Below are 25,304 nucleotides of genomic sequence, written 5' to 3'. Positions count from 1 at the left end.
TTTTATCTGGTTTTTGGCAGTTGACATCTGGTCTGTTGGATGCATTATGGCAGAGCTATTAAAAGGGAAGGCCCTATTTCCAGGAAATGATTGTATCCTTTACATAAAAGGCAGCAGCTATAGCAAATTCTGTCTAGTTCCTTCTTTTTTTCTAATGACTGAAGTGACTCTATGGAAATGTTTTTCAGGTAACAAATTTTCAAAAAAGCAATTTTTGCTAGTCTTTCAGTTTAATATATATGACAGCTGCGTATGAGACGCATTGGTAGAAAAAAAAGAGTAACAGATGTTCCTAAACAACAAGTTACATTTACTGTTTATTTTGTATGAGATATTTAAATAATAGCCTAGTTACAACAGAACAGACTTCATCCATGTGTGTATGCTACTGAAATTACATACATTAAAAGTGAAGCAGAGAAAAGGTAGTATTTTTGGATCAGCTAATATAGTTTTTAATAAAAGAAATGCTGTCAGGCTCAGAGTTTCCTAAAATCTAAACAAATTCGCTTTTAAATAATAAGTGAAATAAGAGGCATTGTGTCCTATTAAAAAAAAAGGGCCAGCAGTTCTTGATATTCCCTAAAAGCAACAAAATACTGTGTCTTCTTCCGTACTCTTGTATGGTCCATGCTGGAGTATCAGTGAATTCCATTGGATTTCCTGCACTGATAAGAGAAAAGAAAAAGTTGCTGAGGAGACCAGAAAAATAATAAAAGACAACTGAAGAAAAACAGACAGTGAAGAATTAGGAAACAATTGCATCAGAGAAGGAAAAGTTTTAGTATGAGAAACAAAGGCACATTCTGCGGTACTGAATATTGACTTTTCTTCCTACTCTGAATCCCACCTCCCAAAAAGCTAACAGTTCTGCTAAAACTAAGAAACTGACAGGTGCAAAACAACATGACATTGTAATTGCCTGAAAAACTGTTAAGACAGCAGCTAAGAGACTTTGTCTCTCCACTGACCTATGTGTTGTGCTCATCCTTCTTAGTCTCTACAGTAACCGCAGGCGTTGCGAAGCTGTTCATCATATGGATGATGGCTGTGCTTTAGACTGTTTGATTACCTGACAGATATGTGGTATTTAGAAAAATCACTACATCTAGGCTTCCTGAAATAAGATACTTTTGCTATTCTAAAATATTGTCTACAATTACATGATTCCATCAACTTACTTAAAGCTATAAAATAACCTTGAGTCTCTAGGGAAAATGTAATGCACTTTACAGGTCATATACGATAATGAAAAATGTGCATTTTAAAGTTTTTAATCCTGAAAGTGATACAAAATGGATGTAAAAATCTACCAAATGAGAATTTTCCACCTAGCAGACCTCAGGTCGATAATCTAGCCCAATTTGCTGTAATATATAAGACTGTTCTTCAGAAATCATTCAGCTCGCTGCAACATAAGCATACTATTAAAACTAAGCTTATGAATATGTTGAATTGGGAGCTAGACAAGGGCAGCAATATTTTATATGCACTTTTTCCCACAGATAGGCACACCTGATAGAGCTGCATATTACGTAGTAAAGAATTTGATACTCTCGCACCAGGCTTCAGCTGATATAAACTGATATGGTTGCATGAAAAATGATGTAGTCGTGTTGCTCGCTAGCGTAAATATTTTAACCGTATCACGAATTGTTTAAACCCAGAAGGATTGTCTGCTGTTTTATTTTTTATTACGTTGCCTTTAATTTTCCTGAAATAATGTAGATATTGATCAGCTAAAGAGAATAATGGAAGTTGTGGGTACTCCCAGTTCTGAACTTCTAAAGAAGATATCATCAGAACATGTGAGTTCACAGCTTCATGCAGTTAACTGATTTTTCATTATTTCTTTCTCTATGTGGCATTGTATGTCATTGGTTGTATTACTTGGATGTTCTGATTTGGAAATGAGCAAATACTTTAAAATCCTCTCCTTTTTTAAGTGGCTAGAATGGCACTATTTGAAAAATATTCTTGTTAGAGGTATCCAGATGCTTTGACTATCAGCTGGATTAAATTTTATACTTGTTCTTATGTACACAGGGGTGTACATAAGAACCTCCTTATGTACACAGGAGTTTTGACAGGAGTTTTGCAGTTGGTCTTGATGATCTTTTGTTTTCCTGCTATCCTTACAACAAAAAAAATAAAATTCAAACAGATGTTTAGCTCAGAGCGTTATATTGTTTTTATTAAATCTGACATCTCTTTCCTTTTTTGCACTTTTCATCCTTGGGAGGGATATAATCAGATATATCAGAATCAAATACTATTTGTTCTGCATTTGGATCGCTAATTTGAAATTTGTATTTGTTTCTCTCTCTGAATGCTTATGGTCTGCTTTCATGCTAATATCTGCATTGTTAGCAATGTGATTTGTAACTCTCCATATAGCTTTTGTGAAGGCAGTAATCTAGTAAATGAATAATTCCCACCTCATTTCTCTGCTAAAGCTATACTTAAAAAGTTTCACTTTAAGCAATAACCATGGATGTCCAGCTGGGTTGTAAAGAATGAGATATGATATTGGTTAACAAAGGCAAGTGACGGGCACAGTATAAAAATTCAAGTGAATAACAGCACACTGATATCAACAGCTGAAGCTGTTGCTGCTTACATCTTTCTTTTCTTAAACTTTACAACTAAACTATTTTGCTCTTCCTTATCCTGAGGCTATCCGAAGAGCGGAGCTGCTTTTGCTTATACCATCTAAATAGTTAGATGGTCAGGAAATGTGAGGCCTGTAAGGTATTTTTCAGGTGGTCAGTGGCCTGGTAAGATGGAATAAAGAGAAGATAAAATAACAGCTTAGTTATAACACTGCTTTCATCCTTCTACTCAAGACTTAGTGCAGAATATGAGCTTTGTTAGAAAAGGTAAATGAGGTCAATCTGGTACTTTGGATGCTAGTTTGGTAGATTTATAACACTAATGTCTACTTTTCAGCTCAAATGTATATATTGATGAGTTTTCTTTGAACTTAAAAATAAATATTCCAGTAGGTTAAGTAAGGAAGAACAGTAGGAGAGCCAGATCAGTACTATATTTCTTGAAGGTTCAAGCTTAATGAAAAATCATCATCATAGGCCAGCGCATAGCTCCAGAGTTTGTGGCTGCTGAGCACTTGAGAAGGTTTGAGGCAGGAAGAGGAACAGCCTTTGTCCTGGGGGATAGGACCAACAAGCAGGTCTAGCATTGTGCTGTCCTAAGCATAGGTCCTTATATAGCCTTTGTGTGTTTTTAAGAGCCTGTGACTTCTGCAGTAATGCATTCAGAGTAGTGTACGCAGATGTGTGACTTGACCACCAGTAGTCAGTTTGAAAGTTTTTTGATTATGAGATTAAACATCTTAAATATTTACTGGAGATGGTATTTGGCTTCTCTTTAATTTCTTCTGTTTCAGAGCAGACCTTGGTGAGATACAGGAATTCTGAAACTGTTATAGGGGGGCTAATTATACCTCTAGAGCTTAGGGAGAACACAAGAGCCAAGTTAATGAATGGGAGTTCTGCTAGGTGACCTCCAGGCTGCTGCTACCTAGTAAAAGGAGCAGTGTCAAAGAAGACTGAGGTACTTGCCTCTTGCGCGGGAGTGTCCGTTCCCTGCCTTCTTTCTAGTTCTTCTTTGCCTTATAGTTTGTTCTTACTGTTTAGAGAATTCTTAATGCTGCTTGTCATCCTGGATAATTTTTTGTCTATTTCTCTAATAGCAAGATCAGAAATTTCCTGAAAAGTCAAACCTATTTTCAGTTATAAGCGGAGGATTAAAGAACTGGAAATTAAAAGATCAACTTAATGGGATGTTTCAGCACAGGTTATTGAGCTGGTTTGCCAGTCTTTCATCTTAGTATGGGTTTAAACTGCAATTGCATTTCATTACTTTCAGAATAATGTAAAACTCTAGATTCTATTGGGGGAGTTTCTGTGGTGAATATGGGCACAGAGGACAAGCTGACAGATGCTTTGACAGGCCTGTGTTATTTTCAAAGGACTTCGGGATAAGGCTGGAAGTAATCTTGACCACACCTTATTCAGTCATGGTTGGATTAGTGATGTTAATTGATGTGTCAGTACATAAACAAATATCAAATCCACAGATGTTTGTTCTAAGATAAATTTACGTCTTGTTTCCTAGTCCATAGTTTCCATGCAAGAATGTATGACAGGTCTCTCTTGCTCTGCTGTTTATACATATGTATAAACTAATGCCCTAGAAAACTTAATTCTGATAGGAGCTGCACACCCTGATTTTCCAGCCGGCGTTTGTTACCTTTATTAATTTTTAGGGACATAAAATAGGTGGAGTGAATCCTGTGTTTGCCTGTTCTTCAAACATGACTCTGCATGACTAGCTACAGCTGCTAAGAAAATCATCCTTTCGAAAGCCTAGCTATCAGCTCCCATAATAAAAAGGGAAAAATGCTAATATAGTTTTAACAGATTGGGGATATAAACCAGGAAGTCTTGCTTCTGTTAGAACTGGAACCTTATTAAGATTCTGAAATGCATTACTGATGGTCTAGAGTTATGGTAGAATTTGCTTAGGTCTAATAAAAAGCAGAAAAAATAAATAGACTTGCTTTGTTACATTAGAACACAGTTTGAAAGGAGACTGCTTTGTAATGATTTAAAGTGTCTTTATATCAGTTCACTGCAGCTGCAAAAATTAAGATGATGGCAGAGTGAACTGGGTAGGCTACAGGATCTGTCTCCTTTGGCTATAAGATTTCACAGATAATATGTCAGAGTATTTTGTAGTAGCTTTGTAATATACTGAGTTGATCAATCCTTAACATAGGTCCACAATTCTCAATCCGCTCCCTGACTTAAAGCTGTGGAGTTGCTTAGTATGAACAACTTTGTTCTCTTTGCTGTCTTCAGTAGGCCAAGGATGGCTAGTTACGTTTCCTATAGTGAATTAATGGGATTGCCACCTGTGCAGGGAGACTGTTCCTGTAACACAGATGTATGTTTTAAAAGGATTAGGGTTTGTTCAGAGACCAGCTGTTTCTTGTACTAATTTGGGGTTTCTTCTTCTTTAACTGTTTCATTTCCAGAACTGCCAGTTCTATCTACACCCATTAGAATCAGCATTCAGCTTCTTCAGTTACCCAAAAGCATTTTTCTTATCTATCCACCTCATCCCAGAAATTTGTGGCTCATATAATGTCAGGCCTCATGCTGACATCTGTGAATCAGATGTAAGGGTAGGTCTTTTCTAGCTGTGTTTGGATGAGCCTTTCACAGCCATGGAATCTAGGCAAGCTATAAATTCTCTTAAACTTCTGAAGATTGCACCCTGGGAGTATCAGGATTTGTTCTTTGGTTAGTGAAACTACTCCTCAGCAGAGGAGAGTTGGAAGGAAAGGAAACAGGTTGGATTATACCAGTCTGCTGAGGGTAATTGAAAGATGATGTAGGTAGCAGTGTCTGGTAGAAAGTTAGATGCATGTGTTTCCTGGGGATATATGGCAACGAACCAATTTGTATAGGGAAAACATAAGTACTAACAAACAACCTTTAGAGTAAAATATACCTGTTTAAAACCCTCCTGTGTAGTAAGCATATATTTGAGTGATTGTTAAAGTCACACACTGATTTTATGGAAAGAAGGTTCCCCACGTATAAGAAACGTAACAATTATTATTTTTATTTTTTTAGACTTGATGTTGTTACTGTTGGGCAAAATTATCCTCTGTGTGTGTGTGATATGTATTGATTTATTCCCAGGCGAGAAAATACATAGAATCTCTTCCACATATGCCTCAACAGGATTTGAAAGCAGTGTTTCGTGGTGCCAATCCATTAGGTAAGAAAGTCAGACTGATAGAGTTGAAATCTTTCACTGCCACGTAAACTCAAGTCCTACTTTGCTCTATGATCCCATAATAATGATCAGATCTGTGAAAAGATAATTCTTTAACCTTCCATCCTGAGACTGTGTTCCCTTCATGAAGCCTATGTCTTTTCTTTCTGGTAGAGATTACAGGAAGCTCCTAAAGGAAACAGTCTGTGTATGAAAAGGCAATGGGTATTTTAGAAAGCAAAAGCCACCTATATGTAGCAGGAATAAATAAAAATGTCACTAGATGTAGAGTGAAGACATGGCTTCTGGCTCAGGACAGCTATGAGTTCCCAATTGCTGGTATGCAAAAGAATATACCAGGAAGTATAGCTATTCGACTGACCTTTTTGAATATTATTTCCTATGGATTTATTAGCCATTGTCGGATACAGGATATTGAGCTAGGCAGACTTCTGTTCTGATCCCGCACAACTGTTCTGATATCTAATCAATTGGGTCTGCCTATGCAAAAGAGATGTTCCAGTGAGCCATCTGTTGTGTCATGGCAAAGAAGAGGTTTGAGTAATTTGAGTCACCTTGCTACAGTGCCTGGTCAGTTACACTGAGAGTATGTTACAACATTGCGTACAGGGAAGTATTTTAAGTTCAAAATGTTTTGAATTTTCCCTGTGTGTTAAAATACAACTTTATTCTTACAAATACAAGCAGTTATGAATGCTTTCTTATCAAAAATATAATTTATCTGCATGAGTTTCATGAGTATATGCTACCTATTAATATCACAAAGGCAGATGGATGGCAATGCTTGTATGAAAGCACTAAAAATAATTTTTGTATAATATTTAAAATATTTGTGATGAACTCTTCATATCAAAACCAATTCCGGCCTTACAGATGTCTCTCATTTCTAATATTGCAGAACTGACAACTTTAAAGTGAACATATTTGAATTTACTTTAGGCTAGTAAAGTTCCTTTAAAGTTGCTTTGGAATTTTCCTCTGATGATTTCTTAAGTGCAGCCAATTGAAAGTGTAATTTCACATTCACAAGTTAAATTACTTAAATTTCCACAGGTCAGCACCAAAGTTAGGCACATGATGCACAAATATAGCATATATAACTTTTAAGCACTCAGAAAACTTTTCAGAATCAGGGCCTTTGATGTCTTAAGGTATCAAATAGACCAAAATGAACCGTTGTGTATGACACAAGCACAGAAAATTCTGCTCAGCATATAAATCTTCAAAACTTGTTTGTTATATTGCCTGAATTAATATTTCCTGTTTTTTCCAATAACGTTAGCTGATTTTTAAGGTGAGTGAGAATAGATTTGCGTACAAGCAGTTGCCTCTCTTTTACTTTCTCTCTTCTGGTTTTGATCTGAGCTTCTCTTTTTCCCTTAGCTGTAGATCTTCTTGAGAAGATGCTTATATTAGACAGCGATAAAAGAATTACTGCCTCAGAAGCACTTGCACATCCATACTTTGTACAGTATCACGATCCAGATGATGAGCCTGAGGCCGAGCTATATGACGAGTCAATAGAGAATAAAGAGCGAACCATAGAGGAATGGAAAGGTAAGAGAGGACTGCACGCAGTACTTAATACAGAACAAAACTTGACCTAAGTAACAATTTTGCTCTCTTTCTAACCAGAACAATCTGAGCTCTGAATCCTCAAGGAAACAGACATAAGTCCATGTATTTGTGGGACTGGACAGGTGGAAAGGATTGTCTTTCCTCTGTGGATTTCACTCTCTTCCCCCGTTATTTTACTTCCTCTATCATCTTCTTACTACATTTCCTACAGCAGTTTCAGACATAACTAGAAGCTGATGCTAGTGACCACGCAACCACACATTTTATATTACTTCTGATTTTCTAGGTCAGATCCTCAGCAGAAGTAACAGATCTAGGGCAAGTGACACTGGGATTCTGGCCTAACTTTCTTCAGAGCCAGCAATATGTTCTCATATAGTTTGCTATGAGTAAATGCAAAAACCAGAGTTACACATTTGTTGCCTAGAAATATTCACCCATAGCTGAAAGTTACCAGTGCACTGTGCATAATGAAAGCTTAAAGGGGTTTTGTGGGAGTAGGGAGATGCACGTACTTGATGTTAGCCCTCTCTGTAAAGGTGAATTTCCACTTTAGTACTTTTCCTGTGTGCACACTGCATTTGTTAAATGTCTTAAGCTAAAAATATTAGACTCCAAATAAGGTAGGCCATTTAAATAACATATGGTGGTTATTATGACTTCCAGTGCACGCGTGTTAATAAGGAAATCGTAGGAGACAGGTAGGTAGGGATTATTTTGTATTTCTTAATATTCTGCATATTCTCTTTGAGAAGCAGAAGATTGAATGGTATGGTAGCTTAAGGGGAGAACTGAAAAGAAGTTTTTTTTTCTTCTTTCAGTTGCATATGTGCATCCATGGATGTTTGTTTGCGTACACCCTGCAGATAGTTTAGAACAAAATACACAGCCCTTGGCCTATTTGTGTTTTGAATAGTCATGCTAGACTGTAACAACTGCTTCAGAAGCCCGCACACCTGCTGACTTTGCCTAGCATATTGTATGGATCTCTCCTGTGGCCCATAAACATCAGCCAACATATATAACAGTTTAGAAAGACTAGACATGACAAAGTTTTAACTGGATAATTTGGTACCCTGAGAAGGAGCCTTTGACAGAAAGGTTGGCTACCTCTTTTTTCTAAGAGACAATTAGGCGCTCTCAGTGTGACTGCCTCTCCATTGGAACTGATGGCCTTAAGGAAGTGAAGTACACTTCATTCACTCAGAACTGAGCAGCTTCAGGCATCAGGGAGGAGCAGTCATCTCCATATACCCATACAGAATGTGCTCTACCCCCTTGAGACTGGGGGCAGTTTCTGTTTCACTTCAGCTTCTGCCATAGTATCATCTTTTTCACCTTAAATAATGAAGGAATAGGAAAGCTTGGACCAGAGATGTGATGGAGCCGCCTCAGCCTGCTTGCACCTTTGCAGGAAGAATTTTCTTTTAACTAAATCTCCAGCAGATTTAAAGCACTTGGCACTACTAAGATATTACAGGCACCTGTACCAGCTCTAACCCTGACCCAGACCATTTTCTGGAAGAATACAGCAAGTCTGATGTTAGCATATTCATGCTGGCAGTTGAGTCATATGGACTGTAATTTCTTGTGTGGTTTTCTAAATCATGTTTATGCAAATAATACAGAGCAGCAACTCTTCTCTAGGAGGTTAGGGATGGCTTTCTATCGGAAAGCTAGGGAACTGTTCGATGAGAGAAATATTTGGGTTGTATTCAAGTGACTTTCACCTGTGAGTTGCTAGTGAAGGTAAAGATAAACTACAGGATTTTAAGCTGATCTGAACCTTGCTTTTGAAATACTTTGTGGATAAAGATAATAGGAATCAGTTGAATATTTGCTCTTTAGTCAGGTTTGTTTCTTTAACTGGTCACCTGAAAATTTTATAGGAAGTGCTGATTACTAGCCCTATACATACAAATATAAATGTAATAACTATTACAAACATCAAATAAACCTAGAGCAGTTATCATATTTGCAGTCTTTTTGAGCCTCACAAGAATAAGATGAATGAGAAATCAGAAATCTTGTCGCATGGCAACAGCTCTTACTGTACTAAAATTCTTCAAACATGTTCATTTCATCTTTAACTTATCCAGTACACAGTAATCTGAAAGCTACTTGCTAGATATTCCACAATATACTTAGAATACTTTTGAGCACATACAGGTTTTAGGGATTGTTCTCTTAATACCCCTCTGCCATTAAAGAGCAATTTGTCTGTCTGTCACTGATCACTAGAGGATGCCTCAGCTCCTGCATTTCCCCCTCCCAAATCTGTCTGCCAAAAGTGGGCAGTTTTGAAGCCCAGACATGAAAATTGTCTATATAAGCATTGATTTTGCTAATAATCTTCATATAGTCAAGTAATTGGGATTAATGGCTAAACAGTCCTACTGACTTTTTGAGATGAGAGTTGGTGAGGATTTTACTTTGGGGTTACACCCTACACCCCATCCTTGAGAAATACTGCAACAGCCTTTTTTTTTACTGGCTAATGCCATGCTTGCATCATGCTTGTATTGCACTACAGTATCACGGAAATAACAGTATGGCTAAACATTAAGTTTTTAAGTATACTGAAAAGTACAGTCCAGCTTCATTACTGTCTAATATAGCATGCTAAAACATTCTTACTAGACATTTCAAATTAAAACAGTAATGTTCTAAAAAATTCATTATTCCTATTACTTAATAAAGCCCTCTCCTTGGCTTAAGATGAAACATTATATTCAATATGGTAAATACTCTTCTGTTTCTATTAGTATACTTTGTAACTTATTCTACAGAGGTTTGATATAAATAAACTAGCATATTGGGTAGGTTTATGATGGAAGTTACTGGCCATAGCTTCCTCGTGCCCTTCCACCACCTGCCTGCGTTTGTGCCACCCTCTATCCTGGGGATTGTGAGAGGGAAGACTAGCAGACTCACTACAGCAAGTTCACCTTACAAAAAGGTAGAAAATGGGTCGTGGATCTCTCTGACAATAAAGCTACCTCCTAGCACCCTGAAAAGGGTTTTTCTGGAATCCTACTGAATCTGTACAGAAAATGAGAGTTGGCTGGTATCACTTATTCCATGTGCTTTCTGCAAAATCTGGCAGCATACCACACCCCACGTGTATCTTGTTTATCATGAGCAATGTTCAGTTTGCTACTGTGGATGACTTAATTCCTGCTACTTCTTCAGTTGACTGAGGCTTTAACAAGAAAGTTTAACAATTTTCAATTCATGAAACTGATTTCTGTTTGTGATGAAACACCATTAAAATTATTTTGGGAACAATCTTAGCTTAACACTTTCTGAACTGAAATGGGGAAGTGGAAGGAAGAGTCTTTCCTCTAGGAAAGACTATAAACTCTGCAGCAGTATATTTCTGTACATCACAGTCTTTGCTGCAACTACAGATGAAATTCCTTCTTTATGCAGAAAAAAAGATGTGTGAGACAAAGATCTCAAAACTGTGCTGGCACAGGAAATGCAGCTCTTCTTCCTGGCAATGTTTTTATCTTGAGAAATAAACTTCCTTCACACTTCTGCTTAGTTCATATAGCATTAAAAATCCCCTAAGAAAGCTTCTGTGCTCTGAAAATGGAGAAAATACTAAGTCTAAGGCTCTGATGACTTCAGTTGTTTGAGTTAATGAAGAGAAGCAGAAACTTCTAGGTATTTGAAGCATACATATATTTACTTCCTGTGTGTTGAATAATTAAGAGAACAGGCAGTCTTATATAAGAGAGTATTTTTAATAGGTATCTTTGTATAGTGATTCCTTCAGAAAAAAGCCGGAAAAAAATATTCCTTGCTGAATCTAAACTGATTGAAAATAAAGGTTAGAAAAAACAAGGATTTAGAAGTGTGCAGAAAGAAGAATCCTCAACCTTTTTTTTTTTTTCCTGGAAAAAAACAATGACATGATCTTTTTGATGTTTTTACCTAGAAGAGTGTCAAAAGACAACTTTTAAACCAGCAGTAATGTTGATGTGAATATTTTGAGACACAGTAAATTAAATATACCTAAAACTATTTTGGGCACCACTTGCACAGAACGATCTGCATCTATACTCTTAACTCCTCTTAGCCTTCAAAACAAGGTGACCACCACCCCTGGGCTACCTACTGAGAAAAGTGGACCACACTAACTTACAAGTGCTGTACAGAAATTTTTTGGGACTCCACTAAGTGACACAAGCCACAAGTATGTTAGGAATCGGGGCAACTGAACAAAATAGATAACTGATTAACTAACAGTGTAGAAATGTCTTCATAGCAAGCTAAACCACAGTCAGTATTGGATTAAGCATACTAACATTTTTAATGTTCTTTATTACATGTACTTAGAAAAATCAGAAGCTGTAAGTATTGAATTATTTATTTTTAATCATTTGAATACTGTAGACTGAATGAGAAAATAATCTCTCATTTCTTGCCTTTACTGAAAAATGCATATTTTTCTTAAGCTTTTTGCAAATGTGTGTATTAAGCTATCTGTAATCTCTCTCTCTTATATTTCGGTAGTCATAGTTCCATATAGCTCAGTAAAGCACTATCCTAACAAATAAAATATTTATTCATCTTTCCTAACAAAAACTACTGTCCTGGTAAAAACTGAGTCAGGAATTGTAACGGTATCATTAGTTTTATTACTATTTTTATGAGCATGTTTTAATAATATAATGCTTATAAGCCTGGAAAAGGGATTAAAACCATACGTGCTTGGTAGTTTATTTTTGCTTAAACAAGCAAATTAACAGAAAAAATTACTCAGCTTTGAGTATCAATGGATAATTGACATTATATCAAGTAACCGTAACTTGTGACCCCTTGCTCTCACTTACTTACCATGTAAGAGAACCTAACCTGTCACCACAATGATATAATAACCTGCTCTTTTTTTCCCTTTCCACCAGACAAGGTTAGAAATAAAACTTCACTAGTGTCAGTAACATACCTGTGAGGCCAGAGCATATGAAAGGGTGTATGGTTTTATTGGTAACAGTTCACTTTTCAGTGGCCAAATTCTATCCATGTGCAATCGAGATTGTTATAACGTTTAGAACATAATAAAAAAACAATTTTGATCAAACGGTTGGCTAAATGAAACAACTGATTTTCTTTATATAATGTTACAATACTTTTTGTAAATAAAAATTTTATAAAAATACTCCTATAGCATTAATGCCAGTAGTAACCGCATTATCTTTACAAGAACAGGCTTTTGGTTGTTTGGAAACAGCAGAATTAACCAGATGCAGATTTGTAGGTTCGGTTAGTTCTGAGAGAAAACATGGCTAGAAAAGGAACAAGAGAGACACAAGCAGATAGCACGGAGTTTTTTTAGTCCTCTGAGAATGCTCTTGTTTTGATTTCCACAAAGCTTTTTAAATCCATTATACTTGGCACAGCTGAAGAAAATATAGTCACATTAATGTCTCATGAAATTGAGAGGGATCAAACAAATAAAATCAAGACTTCAAGAGTAAGAATGCCTCAGGACAAAGCTCAGAGAAACTGTCCTCTCCATCTCTGTACCGTTCAGGCTTGTTTCTGTCCCCAGAGGGAAAGCATTTCATGGCAGAGGCAAGAATAAATAGAACAGAACTGTGCACACTTCTCAACAGAAAATATTTGTCATTTTATTAAGTCAACTAACAAATAATTTATTTTCAAGTGCAGTATGTGCCACATTTAAATAAAATGACATCAGAAGTCACCATTTGCATAAAATGTATTCTTAATGAAATAGTGACCCAATTTCTCAAGACATCCGTGGCATATTTCCATTCTCTTTCTGTTCAAATTAAAAATCAGCAGTGATTGATCCTGAGAGGGAGCGAGCACCCAAAGTGAAATGCGATTTTGGACATCTTGTCTTAAGGGTTTCCTTAGCCTCGGTTACATACTGCTGAAGTCTGCAGCCCAAGCTCACCTATGGCTCACCTTATTCTGGCATGTTTTTATCAGTGTAATTGGACCTGCCACTGACTCACCTAACCAGTCCTTCAACCTCAGGGCTTCTGTGCTTGGCATTGCTTTCAGAGGAATTACCCGTTCATTAGGTTAAGCTGGCCCACTGGTCACCTTATACCATGCTGCAGCGTAACAAAATCAAAGCATAAGGAAGATTTAGCCCTAAGATTTTTATGTAATTTCCAGAGGAGCGCCAGGTCCACTTGTATATGTATTAGCTCTCTCTGACCACAGATCTTTTAAATAAACTAGCTAATAGGCATAAGTTTGATTGATGTGATTTATCAGTCAGTATTTGAAAAACAAATCCTGAGGTAATGTGTTGTTAGCCACTTATTTATGCATGAGCTGGATTTGGTACTTAAAAATCTGATATCTAACTGGAGAAAATACATAGGAAGTAACCACTGAATATTTTTCCATTACTTTGCAAGGCACAAAATAAGACATGTCAGCACAGAAAGATAACAGGCTATTCCTAAAGCAGTGTAAAATAGCAGGGAGCCCATGTTTCTATTTAAGTCTTTCTTGGTGAATATAGGACTGAGTGTTACGTGCTTCTAAGGCAAAAGAATATTTTGTCCGAAGACCTTCAGTTAGTTATAATAAAATTAAAAACCCCAAACCTAGATCCCAAGGCATTACCCCAGAATCCCAAGTGATTTATGTTGAAGGCAATTGACTGAGATGATAAAGAACACTCTCTGCAGTTAAAATGTACACTTTTAAAACCTGTCTGGGAGCTTTTAAAGGTTCCATTTTACATTATGTTTTGTCTTTTATTACATCATTTTGGCAGGTCATCTGACAGCGTAATGTGTGTTTCCGTTTCAGGCTTTAGTAATTAGCTGCAGAGGACAGACATGTTGTAGAATAATAGTATCTGTGAGCCTAATTCATAATCTGAAGCTAACAGAAAGATTCCTAGTGAATTCAAGGTATTTTTTGGATCTAGACTCTATATAGTAAGGCTGGAAATACAAACTACAAGTTACATGTATCCATTTAATTGTTTTGTCTAGAATAATTTTCTTTTAAGGATAATATCACATAATTCTTCCCTCTTCCTTACCCCCTCTCTGCAGAACTTACATACGAAGAAGTGATGAGCTTTAAACCACCTGACTTAAAAATGGATAGCCTGGAAATAGAACAGTAAATACAGGCAGCTGTGTTTTGCCTTGCTGCACTATGAAGACTGTTAAAATATAACCATACAATTTAACCTATGTTCAAGAGTAGATTTGACTATCCAAAGATGTTGGAGAAGATGTGGAAAAGCAGATACATTATACAGAAGCCAGATGTTGTCTGTTTTTTTGCCTTGTAATATGAATGTATTCCCCAACGCATAAAAGGATAAAGAACTGCTTCATTCTGACAAAATGATGCACTGAGTTCTGTGTTAGGTTTCTGCATGTTTCATTTTATCAGTTGTATTGCCAAAATGAAGGTGACTTTATAAATTAATTTTAAAATCGTGCATTTAAAGCATGAACGTATACAAACATAAACACAGAAGTCCATAAAAGCAATCTGGTTTTTTTTCTGGCATTAACCTAATTTTCTGTGTGTGTTTGTTTTCATTTTATTTATAGGTAGTGCCTTTATGGAGAGAAGGTGTGGTAGTGAGATAGACAGAATATGCATATATAGTCATATCTGTGATGCTCTTATGAATATACTGGATGTCTCTCAAATGATCTATCACCAGTTGGAAGTCAGTAAAAATAAATCATGGTCTTCTATTGCCATTAAAGTGTCTTTTCTCATCATTTTCCCTATATATATATATATATATGTATTTTTTTTTTTTTTTAATCCACACAATGTTTATGAGAACGTTTTAGTTTGTGATGCTGCTCCTAACCATGCCATTGGTGGAGTGTTGGTAAATCTGCACACGTTCACAGGAAGCTGCCCTGAAGGTGTTCCAACAAATCTCTGTAGCTTCTGCAAACTTCAGCAGAAGCTGTCGCAGACTCTGGTGTAAGAGTACTGGGTTCAGATCACAGCTTTGAACTCAGTATTCCTCATTATCTTATTTTCCTCTATTTAGTCCTTGGGAAACTAATCTAATAGTTGCCATTGGAAGACAAGACAAAACAAGAAGGTTTTAAGAATAGTTTGGGAATTTATGAAAACCAAATGCCATCTCACTACAGTGTCCTCCTACGCAAAATTTTGAAGGCTTTCCAGCTCTGAAGAGGTAGAAAATCAACATATAAATGATAAATTGCAGGATACATCAGATGGTACAAAGATGTCTTAAAGAATTACATTTATAATCTCACTTTCCCCTGAAGGCATAATACTGATAAAGGAATATCCTTTGGCATGAGGTTTCTTGAGGTTTAATGGCTGTGTCCTTCTCATATCCTTGTGATCCCTGATTGCACAAACTAGTTGATGTTACTTGTTCATGTCTTGTTCTCACTCTGTCAAAGTCTCATTTTGGAAGTGGCTTTTTATATTATTTAGGTTTTCTGTAACTTTTGTTATGAGATTGAGTTGTACAGCTATTACCTGAGCTAATGAATTCTACTGCATTATTTACCTTCCCCTGATCTTTTTCTATGTAAATCTTTTTCTTAATAAACAGATACAAAAAATCCTAAGTCCAAGAACTTTTATTTTTCAAAGATACTTAACATAATACTGTTTGTCTTGAGAAGTAGAAATAACAATTTCATTTAAAACATTTGCTAATTTGTGGTGGAAAGCTGTTGTTAAGGTTTGCTTATTATCTAATACATTCAGTAAATACAGTCATTTGTATTCAGCTTTCTTCAAGGCGTATTAATGTGAAAGTAAATGCTTGCATGGATTTATTTAGAGTCCTCTGAATTATTGTCTGGCTGTCATTCCATTGACTTCGAAGCTGGATGAGGCCTATGATGGCCATTCAGTGTCTTATTAAATTTCATGCTGACTAAAATAGGTGAAAAGGTTGTAAAACACTTGAAATGACTTGTCTGACTACATAATGAAAATCATCACTCTGTCATGTGTTAAATTTTTTTTTCACTTATTTGTTTACCAGGCAGAAGAGAAATAAATCAGTGCTTTCTTTTCTCTGAAATCTCACATTCAGTTTGTTAGGCTGCTCTGTAACTCTATACCAGCTGGAATGGCCACTATCAAGTATATTTCTTGAAAACTTTCTGCATGAAACAACAAATAATTCAGTGTGGGATTCGTCCCATCGTCTGTTTAATCTAGTTTCCTCGCTATGAGGGTGGCCATTACCAAATGTTTCAAAGGAATGTGTAAAAACTATGTGGTAGGCAGATACTACACAATCTATTCTGACTGGGGATCTTGTATCTCTGTTGGTTAAGGTAGAAAGACACTGGGTTTTATATCTCTCCCAAAATTTACTGTTCTGGCAACTTGGAATCTCCTCTAACTTAATGGTAAAAATGTCCCCAAAATATATTTTGTTTTGCATTTCTAGAAGATAAATTCATGTAGTAAGAATACAGTCATAGCTACATTTAAACTAATCAAAGGTGACAGAGTAACGGATAACATGTGCTCAGCTATTTTTAATGAAATACCATCAAACAGCATAAATCATCATCTCAAGGTGATCTCTCTGTCTTTAAAAGCCACCAATTAAAATATTTTCCTAGTATAAGTATGAGATTCCTGTATGCTATGGTAATGTGATAAAATTTATTTATCAGTTTGCAACCTGAGGACACAGCAATTGGAAAGATGGTACCCCAGTGAAACAGACACATGGAAGGCTTAGCACTAATAACACTTATCATTTGAACACAAATGGAACGTCTGTCAACCGACCAAAACAGGCTAATGAAGGTAAGCATCTAGGAGTGAGGATTTTGTCATGGTTGGTGAACCTGTAAGACAGATCACTTACTTTAGAGTAAATTTAAATAGAATAGTGGGTTTGTTGCTAAATAAGTCTTTATTTAAAGAAAGCATTGCTTACGTGGCCCAAATATTACAAAACTTGTGCTGGAGCCTGCAAACTGTGTTTTTTATCTGCTGATGCTATTCTTACTCTCATTACTGTAATCAGGCTTTTATATGTTCTTTATACATTGACACAACAGTGTCATAGATTTTCGCCTACAATGAATGACTGTAGTCTGACCACCTGCAAAACACAGAATTAATTGTCAAAGAAATATGAGTGAAAAGTTGGACTTAAGGAATCAGCCTATAGCTCAACTATTCCGGTTTGCGATGGAGGGAAATGTCAATTTCTCTCATTGGTTAATTACAATTAATTTCTAACCTGAATGTACCTAATTTCAGCCTTCAATCTCTAGAGTTTGTTAACCCTCTGCCTACTAAATTGCAGTCACCTCTGGTATTTATTATCTCACTCTAATCAATATTAACTGCAACCCCAAATCTAGTGATTTTATCCTTACTGGAAGCAAAAGGTCTTGCAGTAGTGAAAGACAAATCCTGAAAAATCTTTTACTTACATCTCAGTCTTTTCACATGCTTAGGTAGACGGTTCTTTTCTTTTAAAATCTGTTTCTTTATTATTTAAGCCCTCTACCTGATCAGCACTGAAGCTCAGTAGCAGGAAATTAATATGTCACAGCCAAAGCAGAAATAAAGACAAGACTAAAGAAATCTCTAACTTACAAGTGTGCTAACAGAAGGAAAAACTGCGATTGGTGTAGAGGAAAAGTGCATCATTATAGGTTATCACTTGCCATAATAAACAAAATTCTCTCCTCTGAAAAAAAAACAAAGTGGCTACACAAGTATGAGACAGCAGGCTTACTAAGGACTTTGGAAATTTATAGAAAAATAAGTAATAAATTAGGTAACCAACACTCTGATTATGAACAAATATCATGCAACAGTAGGACAAGAACCATTAACTACACAGCATTGTTGCAGAATTCCCATTAGTGCAGTCTGCCCCTTTTTTATCCGGTGCAAAAGATGAAGGCACGAGAGAAGGAGGTTCATTGCAAGGAGGAACACTGCAATATGAGATACTGAGAGAATGAGCACTTGTACTAGGAACAGGAGGGGGACGACTGTCTCAAGGATAGGATATTGGCAACAAAAATTGGCTTTGACAGAGGTGGGGAGCAGTCAATAGAAAAGCCACTTCCTTCCTTTCTTCCTGTCACATGTGCTCCTAGATCATAAAAAGAATACTTCCACCTTCCTGATTCTCAGAACCTGGTCAAAGATGAATCTATATAAAAAGTACCGTATTTAACTGCAGTCACAAACTACTTCAGTATCCTTTGCCTCATTTGCAATTGCTGACTTGGCTCAAGAATGCCTGACAAATTAGCTGGTGATAGCTCCTGGGAAATTCTTTTAATACCCAGGATGATAACCAAAAAATCTGCGGGGAAATTCACTGTGAACTGGATAAATTATGTCCTTCCTTAGCAGAGAAAAGAATTCAGCTTAGGTAGTATCAACTAGTAGCCACACCTCTGTTTTTCTTAAAAAGAAACACAGAGCTGTTTCTTCCTCTTGCATATGAGCCATGTAGCTTAGCATTTACGGATGCAATGCAGCTTTCTCAGGCTGATTCTTAGAAAATCAGCACCCTCTCACAAAGTGATACCAAGTGTCATTAATTTATGAGTCTTTGACATTCATTTTCAATACTGAGTGCAATGTGCATGACTAAATGGGATCCACATAAGTAGGCAACGATAAAAGCGCAAGGATTTTTATGGGACTAGTATCAAGAGGCTCAAAAACTGCATTAGTGCAGCTGCCATTGACCTTGTTTCTGCTGCAGTATAAAATATTGAACTGATATGCCTAAAAGGGTGTGTTTTCACTAAAAAGAGGAAATACATTGTGAGCTTCATACACAAATGCTATTCTTCTAACCCATATAATACTTAATCCATTATACAGTAAGTTTCTACACATTGAGTGAAACTGTTCAATTAGCTTCAATCCTGCATGCATACAGATGCTTCATTTTGCATTCACACAGTCCCTCAGCTTCACTTATTGTCATGAATTAACATGCACATTGCAGTATAGGGGCTTTAGCTAGAATAAATATCCTTTTAGGTTCCACAGCCTCAAATTAGATCACACGTGATATTGAATGCAGTAGCAAATGCTCAGTCTCGGTGGCCGCCCTCTAACAAACATTCAGTAAATTTGGCATAACTGGCAGCCTCCACTGAGGCACACTATGCTCCTTACAGAATAACGTCCTGTAGATTAGCACTCTACTAATACGTTCCTATTTCATACTTGTTTTATAACAGAGCCAAAAGACATCAAAAATAAACCCTAGATACGTTATACTCTGTGCAAAAATAACAGAACACATTCCTGTCTATTTTTCTCATTCAGCTGAGACAGAAATGCACCAAATGACTGCAACACTAAGCTAAGGGAATGGGAAAGACAGGGTAAGAATACCATTACGTTTTTGATTATACTTACCAGGTGATGTGTACAACTACACCTCTCTTTAGATGGTTTTTGCATTAAGACGGAAAACTCCTCAAAGCAAGAGTACTTTTTCCTCTGTGCAATATTTATCATAATGGGATCTCAGACTGTGATAATCTCCAACATATAAAACACTACCACTTCCTTCGCCCTCATCAAAAACTAAGACACAAACCCAAACTGCTTCATACACATCAGTTTATTTTAGCAATCAATATGAAGAGGACCTTTAGGCAGGATCTGAGGGCAAAGAGTTATCAGAGTGTTACAAGCAATTGACTTACACCTGTCAGGTAACCTCTCCACCTGGCTTCACTTCTTCCACCCCTACCTCCAGCAAGTAGGGATAATGGGGTAGTTAAGCACCTACCGTAGTTAAGTTTTCACTCCAGCTCTTGAACGAATGAAATTCGCCCGGCTCACTAAAAGCATTTAGGTGGCTAATACTTACTCTTTTCTGCTTATTTTTGAGTATTCTCACAGTATGACTGGGCTCCCAAGTGTGCTCTGTGTTACATAACAAACTGGAATTCAAGGACTCTGCTCAGAGGTCACAGAAAGAGACAAACACAGAATAGTTGCAAAATAGTTGGCAACAGCTCCACAGAGGAAGGGCGTGGACACAAAAGAGTATTTTCAAAAGAAAACTAAGGTTTTTATGTAAGCTTTACTTCTCCTTGTAGTAAGTAAAATGGATTTACTTCCTTCATGGCAACGTGTATAAGTAGACAAGAACAGACTACGAACATACTTTTTGAAGGTGGAGATAGAAAGCTGTTTCAAGAAATAATATTCTAGCCGTTGACAATCCAGCAAGATTTTATGTTTACTGGCATTATATACAAATTTAAAGTACATGTTACAGAACTAAAGTATTCGTATGTGAATTAGTAAATCAAGAATCAAATTAGCTTGTTCCAGTCACGTGAAAAATACCTCATAGAGACAGATGCAGACAGTAAGGTGGGAAGATGCTTGATTTTTCCAAGGGGCCTTGTATTATCATCTTTTTTCCACTCATGAAATTCATGTTGCCAGTGTCTGGAGTGGAAGATCAAGGTCACTAGCTGGTCTCCCAGTTCCAAAGGATGCACCCCCTTCACTTAGGGTCTGGCCATCAGCCCATGGTTTATCTCCTGACAAACTAACCTGGGCCATTTTAACTCTGTTGATAAATAGTTCATTCTGGGTTGAATTACCATCAAACTCTCTCACCAGAGTGTAAAACTACTTTTCCTAGGCAGAAATCCTCAGGAAAACGTAGCTAGCTTATTCGCTGTTCTCTTACAGTTCTTCCTCCAGCACAAACGACTCATGTCCCAACTGGAGTGTAAATTGAGTTCTCAGTCCTTGGAGGGACTAGAAGGGGTACTGTACACATCCTATCTGCCCCATATACTTTGCAGCTGATAGCAACCTTCCAACATATTGAAAGGTGGCACTTTAAAAAACAAAACAAAACAAATGTTTCTTCATGTTAACAACCTTGCCAACCTTCCCTTTACAGGATAGGCATTAAGAAAGTGTGATCTTCCCATCATTAATTATCTTCCAGACATGCTGCCTTAAAGAGTTCTTATTCTCTTACTCTCTTTTGTTCTGCAGACTTTAGAATAAATATAGGTCGAAAACAGAAACATCGGGTAGCGCTCCTTTTTAAATCCCTGTCAAGCACACTTTGCCTGGGCTAAGGTATGACTGTAGTATCATACTAGTCTCATTGTAGCAGACTGTCTTTGGGAAAATGCTATGTCATATAGCCACCCAGGAACAGTAGGATACTGAGGCTCTGGCATTTTGTGACTCCAGTATAAGATCTGGCAGCTGTGGATGTCTCTAAGTATCTCCTCTCACTCCTTTCACAGACACTTGCAAGGTTTTTTTCTTAGATAAAGTCTCCCATCATATGACAGTGCTAATTTCCTATTTTTTTTCGTAAGTTTATCAGTTCTTCTATGTGGACTGCTTTGTGTGACCTGATGAGGAAGGGTGATCTTGTATTTGACCAATGCTGTTACCCCGTCCCACCTACAGCAAAGTATACGTAATATCTTACCTGAAGGAAAAACATGGGAAAACCAGCACTGGCCAATTTTGTCTTTGAATTTAAAATATCTTAAGAAAGTTGCTCTATCTTCTCTACCTTCTTGCTCTGTCTTCTGATCTTCTGCACAAGTGAGATGTTAGCTTGGTGCTGGCTTAGTACTTTCATCCTACAGTATAAAAATCATCCTCTTCCTCCCCTGAAAAGGAACAAGTTAATAACAAAGCATCATTTTGCCAGAACTAGACTGAGGAAAAAGGGGCTAGGGATCAATAGCAGAATTGATCCTCATTGTATTAGAAACACATATATTTAACATTAAAAATAACAGACCGGCTCAAAACTGAGTGGAAGACAACACTGCTCTAGCCTTCTTACCCATACTGCATTTCACTCTAGCCATCATGTGAATGGCAAACACTGCATAAAAGCGGAATCAGAAATTAAAAAAAAAGTCTTCTGAGACTATGTTTTTAAAAACAAATCTGTATCATTAATCTAACACTTGACACAAGGTTTGTATTACCTGCCAAATGTCAGAAGATTGGTTTCCAGTCTCACTAAGACAAGGAGTCAAACAGGTCATCTATCTGCAGATAGCAGCACTGGAAAACACCTATACTATGGAAGGATGTTAGACTGTGCCAGCCTGGCCTCTAGTAAATTTGCAGCCCTGCTCTGCAGACAATTTTAGAAAGCATGTTTTCCTGCTGTATCTGACATGTAAATAACAACAGGAGGAGGGCAGGGCTGCTTTTCCAAATCTGATATTTACATACAAAAAGGTCTGGACCCACGGCAACTACCAAAAAGGCAACAGGAGCAACGAAACTTGGCCAGATTGCCCCTTTCTAGCTAAGCCACAAACTGAACTCCCGTGACAGCCAGTCTGAGTTATCTAACAGCAGCAACATTGCTCAGGGGTGAAGTCAGACGAAACAAAGGCTTTACCAGACCCCAAAGAACAAGTATTTTAATTATATTCATACAGAGAAAATGTAAAATATCTTTTAAAGTAGTTCCTTGCATGTAGTTACGCATGCTGGACCAGGCCTATTGACCGTAGAAATATTGTGAAGGTTGCTATTCTCCATAAACCAGCACTGCAGTTGTTCTAAGCTGCTCCTTGAACAGTTTCATACCACACCAGACACGCATAGGACCACTTGCTCTGAGCAACCAAGTCAAGCGTGTACTTGTTTCTATTTAAATATATTAAATTCTATTGAAGCTTTGGGTTGATCCTGAGATAAGGATAAACTGTAAGTCCACAGCTGTACACCTCTGTGCAAAGGTAATTTGGAAGTTCTCCCTCATACGCCCTGCTCTCATCAAACCAAATGACAGCCCCTCAGGGCTGCGGTGAGGGGAATCAAGGGTGTAAGGGGGGGAGAAAGCCATCAGTCACTTGCCCCTCCCTTCTGCTACTGTCAAATGCTTATGCACGCAGCGAGTTTTAGCGAGAAGTGGCCGTGTATATATAGCCTTCCGTCTAGACATGAAAGATTGCCCCGTCTTCCCTGCTTCTTTTTTCAGTGCTGCTGCTACACGTGCCCTTTGTCTTTGCAGCTTCTACCACCTACGACAACCATCATATATTTCTCTGCTCCACTGACCCATTCTCTTCCATTTTACCGGCAAAATAGCATTAATTGCAGTAAAATCATTCTGTGGCCTCTAGGAATATAGCTGAATGCAGTTTTTTGCCTTTGTCTGTAGTTCTCATTTCTTCCTCTTTCCATTTGTAGTATTTACTTTTTATTAGGTAATAGTTTCATGTAAAAGTCAGTTACATTCGGCACATAACCCCTAATGCAAAACAAGCCCGGATGGGAGTGCAAAACCATAAGGTGTATATTCACAAAGAGAAGGCTGGGATATATTTGCTTCCAGCTTCACAGCAAAGACTCTTAGTTTACTCCTCATTTACACCAGTAAATCAATACGTAACACAGCACAAGTTTCCCAAGCCTCTGCTGGGAAGCGGTGGCCTCCTCACCACACTCACCATCCATTTTCTGCGGCCAGCACCTACTCCTCACTCCCGGTTCCCAGTTCCACCTGCCTTCGCCAAGCCACTACCCTGCTGCAGAAGTAACACAGCCACAGATTTGATGGAGAAAACACTAGAATTGAGAAGAGACCTTGAGCTTTGCAACTACAGAACAATAACATATATATTGCTCCATCAAATCCACAAACACAAGGCAGTAGGCAACTGCGCCAAGAGAAGCAGATGGATCTTAAGCACGTCTTTAGACAAGCAAGAGCCTCAGCACCTGTTTCTATGCACATACACACCCTGCTGCAACCGGGCTGCTTTTGGGCACGCACACTGGATCCGGCTGAACGGTTCGCTCGCTTTCCCAGCCTTAGCGACACCTTAGCATCCCTGCGTCCTGCTGCACCTTTGGGGCAGTTATGTTACCCCTGGTCTCTGAGTGAAGGGTCGCAGATGCTCAGCTGCCTGCTCAGGAACGGCGGAGCAGGGACAGGTAGAGGCACCTGCCGCTAGCCACACCGCTGCGGGACAGGGAGGAAAAAACAAATGTGAGAGGGAAACGGGGCTGAGCTATTGAAAGAGCTGCAAGCAAGGAAGGCACAAAGGCAAGCTACGACGGAGATGGCGTGAGAGAAAAAAAACAGTAAGGAATTGTGCTTTAGCCTCCTTCCCTATTTGTTTAGCACCTGCTCAGGCGAACGACCCGTTTACCCTGCGCACACGTTGGGCTGTCCGGGGGTGGACCGCACTCTCCTCGTCCAGGAGCGCTTGGGGCACAGCAGGGCCGCTGCCGGGCCGGGCCGGGCCGGACCCCGCCGCAGGGCGACGGCCGGGCTGGGCGCTGCTCCGCTCGGCGGGCACCAGGCCTGCGCCGCCCCTTCCCCGCAGAGCCTCCCGGCGTGGCAAACGCCTCGCCCCAGCCTGGTTTTTAGAGGCGCGGGGCTGGCAAGCGGCGGGCGCGCTGTTCGCCAGGCGGGGCCCTGGCCGGAGGTCGGTCACGGCGGGGGTGGGGGACGTGGCCGGCCCCCGCCGGGCCTCCCCGCCGCCGAGGGTGCGCGGGAAGAGGGGCAGGGGGAGGGGGCAGGCAGCCGCCGGCGCCGCTCGCCCAGAGCGGCGCTGGCTGAGGGAGCCCGTCCAAGCCCAGCCCCTCGCCTCAGCCCGGCGCGGCGGCGCTCGCCTCGCCCTCTGCCTCCAGGGCTCTTTGTGGGAAGGTGCCGGCAGGGGGCTGCAGCACCATGTCCTCCCCCAAGAAAGGCTTTTACCGGCAGGAGATCACCAAAACCCTCTGGGAAGTACGGGACCGCTACCGCGACCTGCAGCCTGTGGGATCCGGTGCCTACGGAGCCGTCTGGTGAGCGGGGCAGAGCAGCAGCCGGCGGCGGGGGGCCACGCGCCCCCTCTGCCCAGGCCCCTTCCCCCGCCCCCGGCGCGGCTGGTCCT

General features: G+C 38.8%; 2 protein-coding genes and 1 long non-coding RNA gene across 5 annotated transcripts in view; 2 read left to right on the top strand and 1 right to left on the bottom strand.

Annotated features, from left to right (window-relative positions):
- Nucleotides 1–15,998, top strand: part of MAPK11 (mitogen-activated protein kinase 11) — a 38,331-nt gene extending 22,333 nt beyond the window's left edge. For both annotated transcript variants that reach the window (XM_068931562.1, XM_068931571.1), the window contains exons 8-12: nt 21–92; nt 1,729–1,808; nt 5,733–5,811; nt 7,213–7,386; nt 14,466–15,998. In XM_068931562.1, coding sequence (XP_068787663.1) covers nt 21–92; nt 1,729–1,808; nt 5,733–5,811; nt 7,213–7,386; nt 14,466–14,539 — 479 coding nt within the window. In that variant the 3' untranslated portion in view covers nt 14,540–15,998. The remainder of the gene's footprint in view (nt 1–20; nt 93–1,728; nt 1,809–5,732; nt 5,812–7,212; nt 7,387–14,465) is intronic.
- Nucleotides 90–25,292, bottom strand: LOC138065961 (uncharacterized). Its single transcript, XR_011139016.1, has 4 exons — nt 25,127–25,292; nt 24,164–24,385; nt 21,875–22,061; nt 90–668 (listed from the first exon to the last, which is right to left on the bottom strand). It is a non-coding gene; the product is annotated as an uncharacterized lncRNA (long non-coding RNA).
- The window catches only part of MAPK12 (mitogen-activated protein kinase 12), a 44,976-nt gene continuing 44,577 nt past the window's right edge, over nt 24,906–25,304 (top strand). For both annotated transcript variants that reach the window (XR_011139007.1, XM_068931582.1), the window contains exon 1: nt 24,906–25,215. Coding sequence is in view for 1 of the 2 variants with exons in the window: in XM_068931582.1 (XP_068787683.1) it covers nt 25,100–25,215 (116 nt within the window). In the remaining variant the exon portion in view is untranslated. The remainder of the gene's footprint in view (nt 25,216–25,304) is intronic.

Source organism: Struthio camelus, chromosome 1 (assembly GCF_040807025.1).
Source record: "Struthio camelus isolate bStrCam1 chromosome 1, bStrCam1.hap1, whole genome shotgun sequence".
NCBI lineage: Eukaryota > Metazoa > Chordata > Aves > Struthioniformes > Struthionidae > Struthio > Struthio camelus.
The sequence above is the reverse complement of the archived record's forward strand: the minus strand, read 5'-3'. Positions and strand labels throughout refer to the sequence as shown.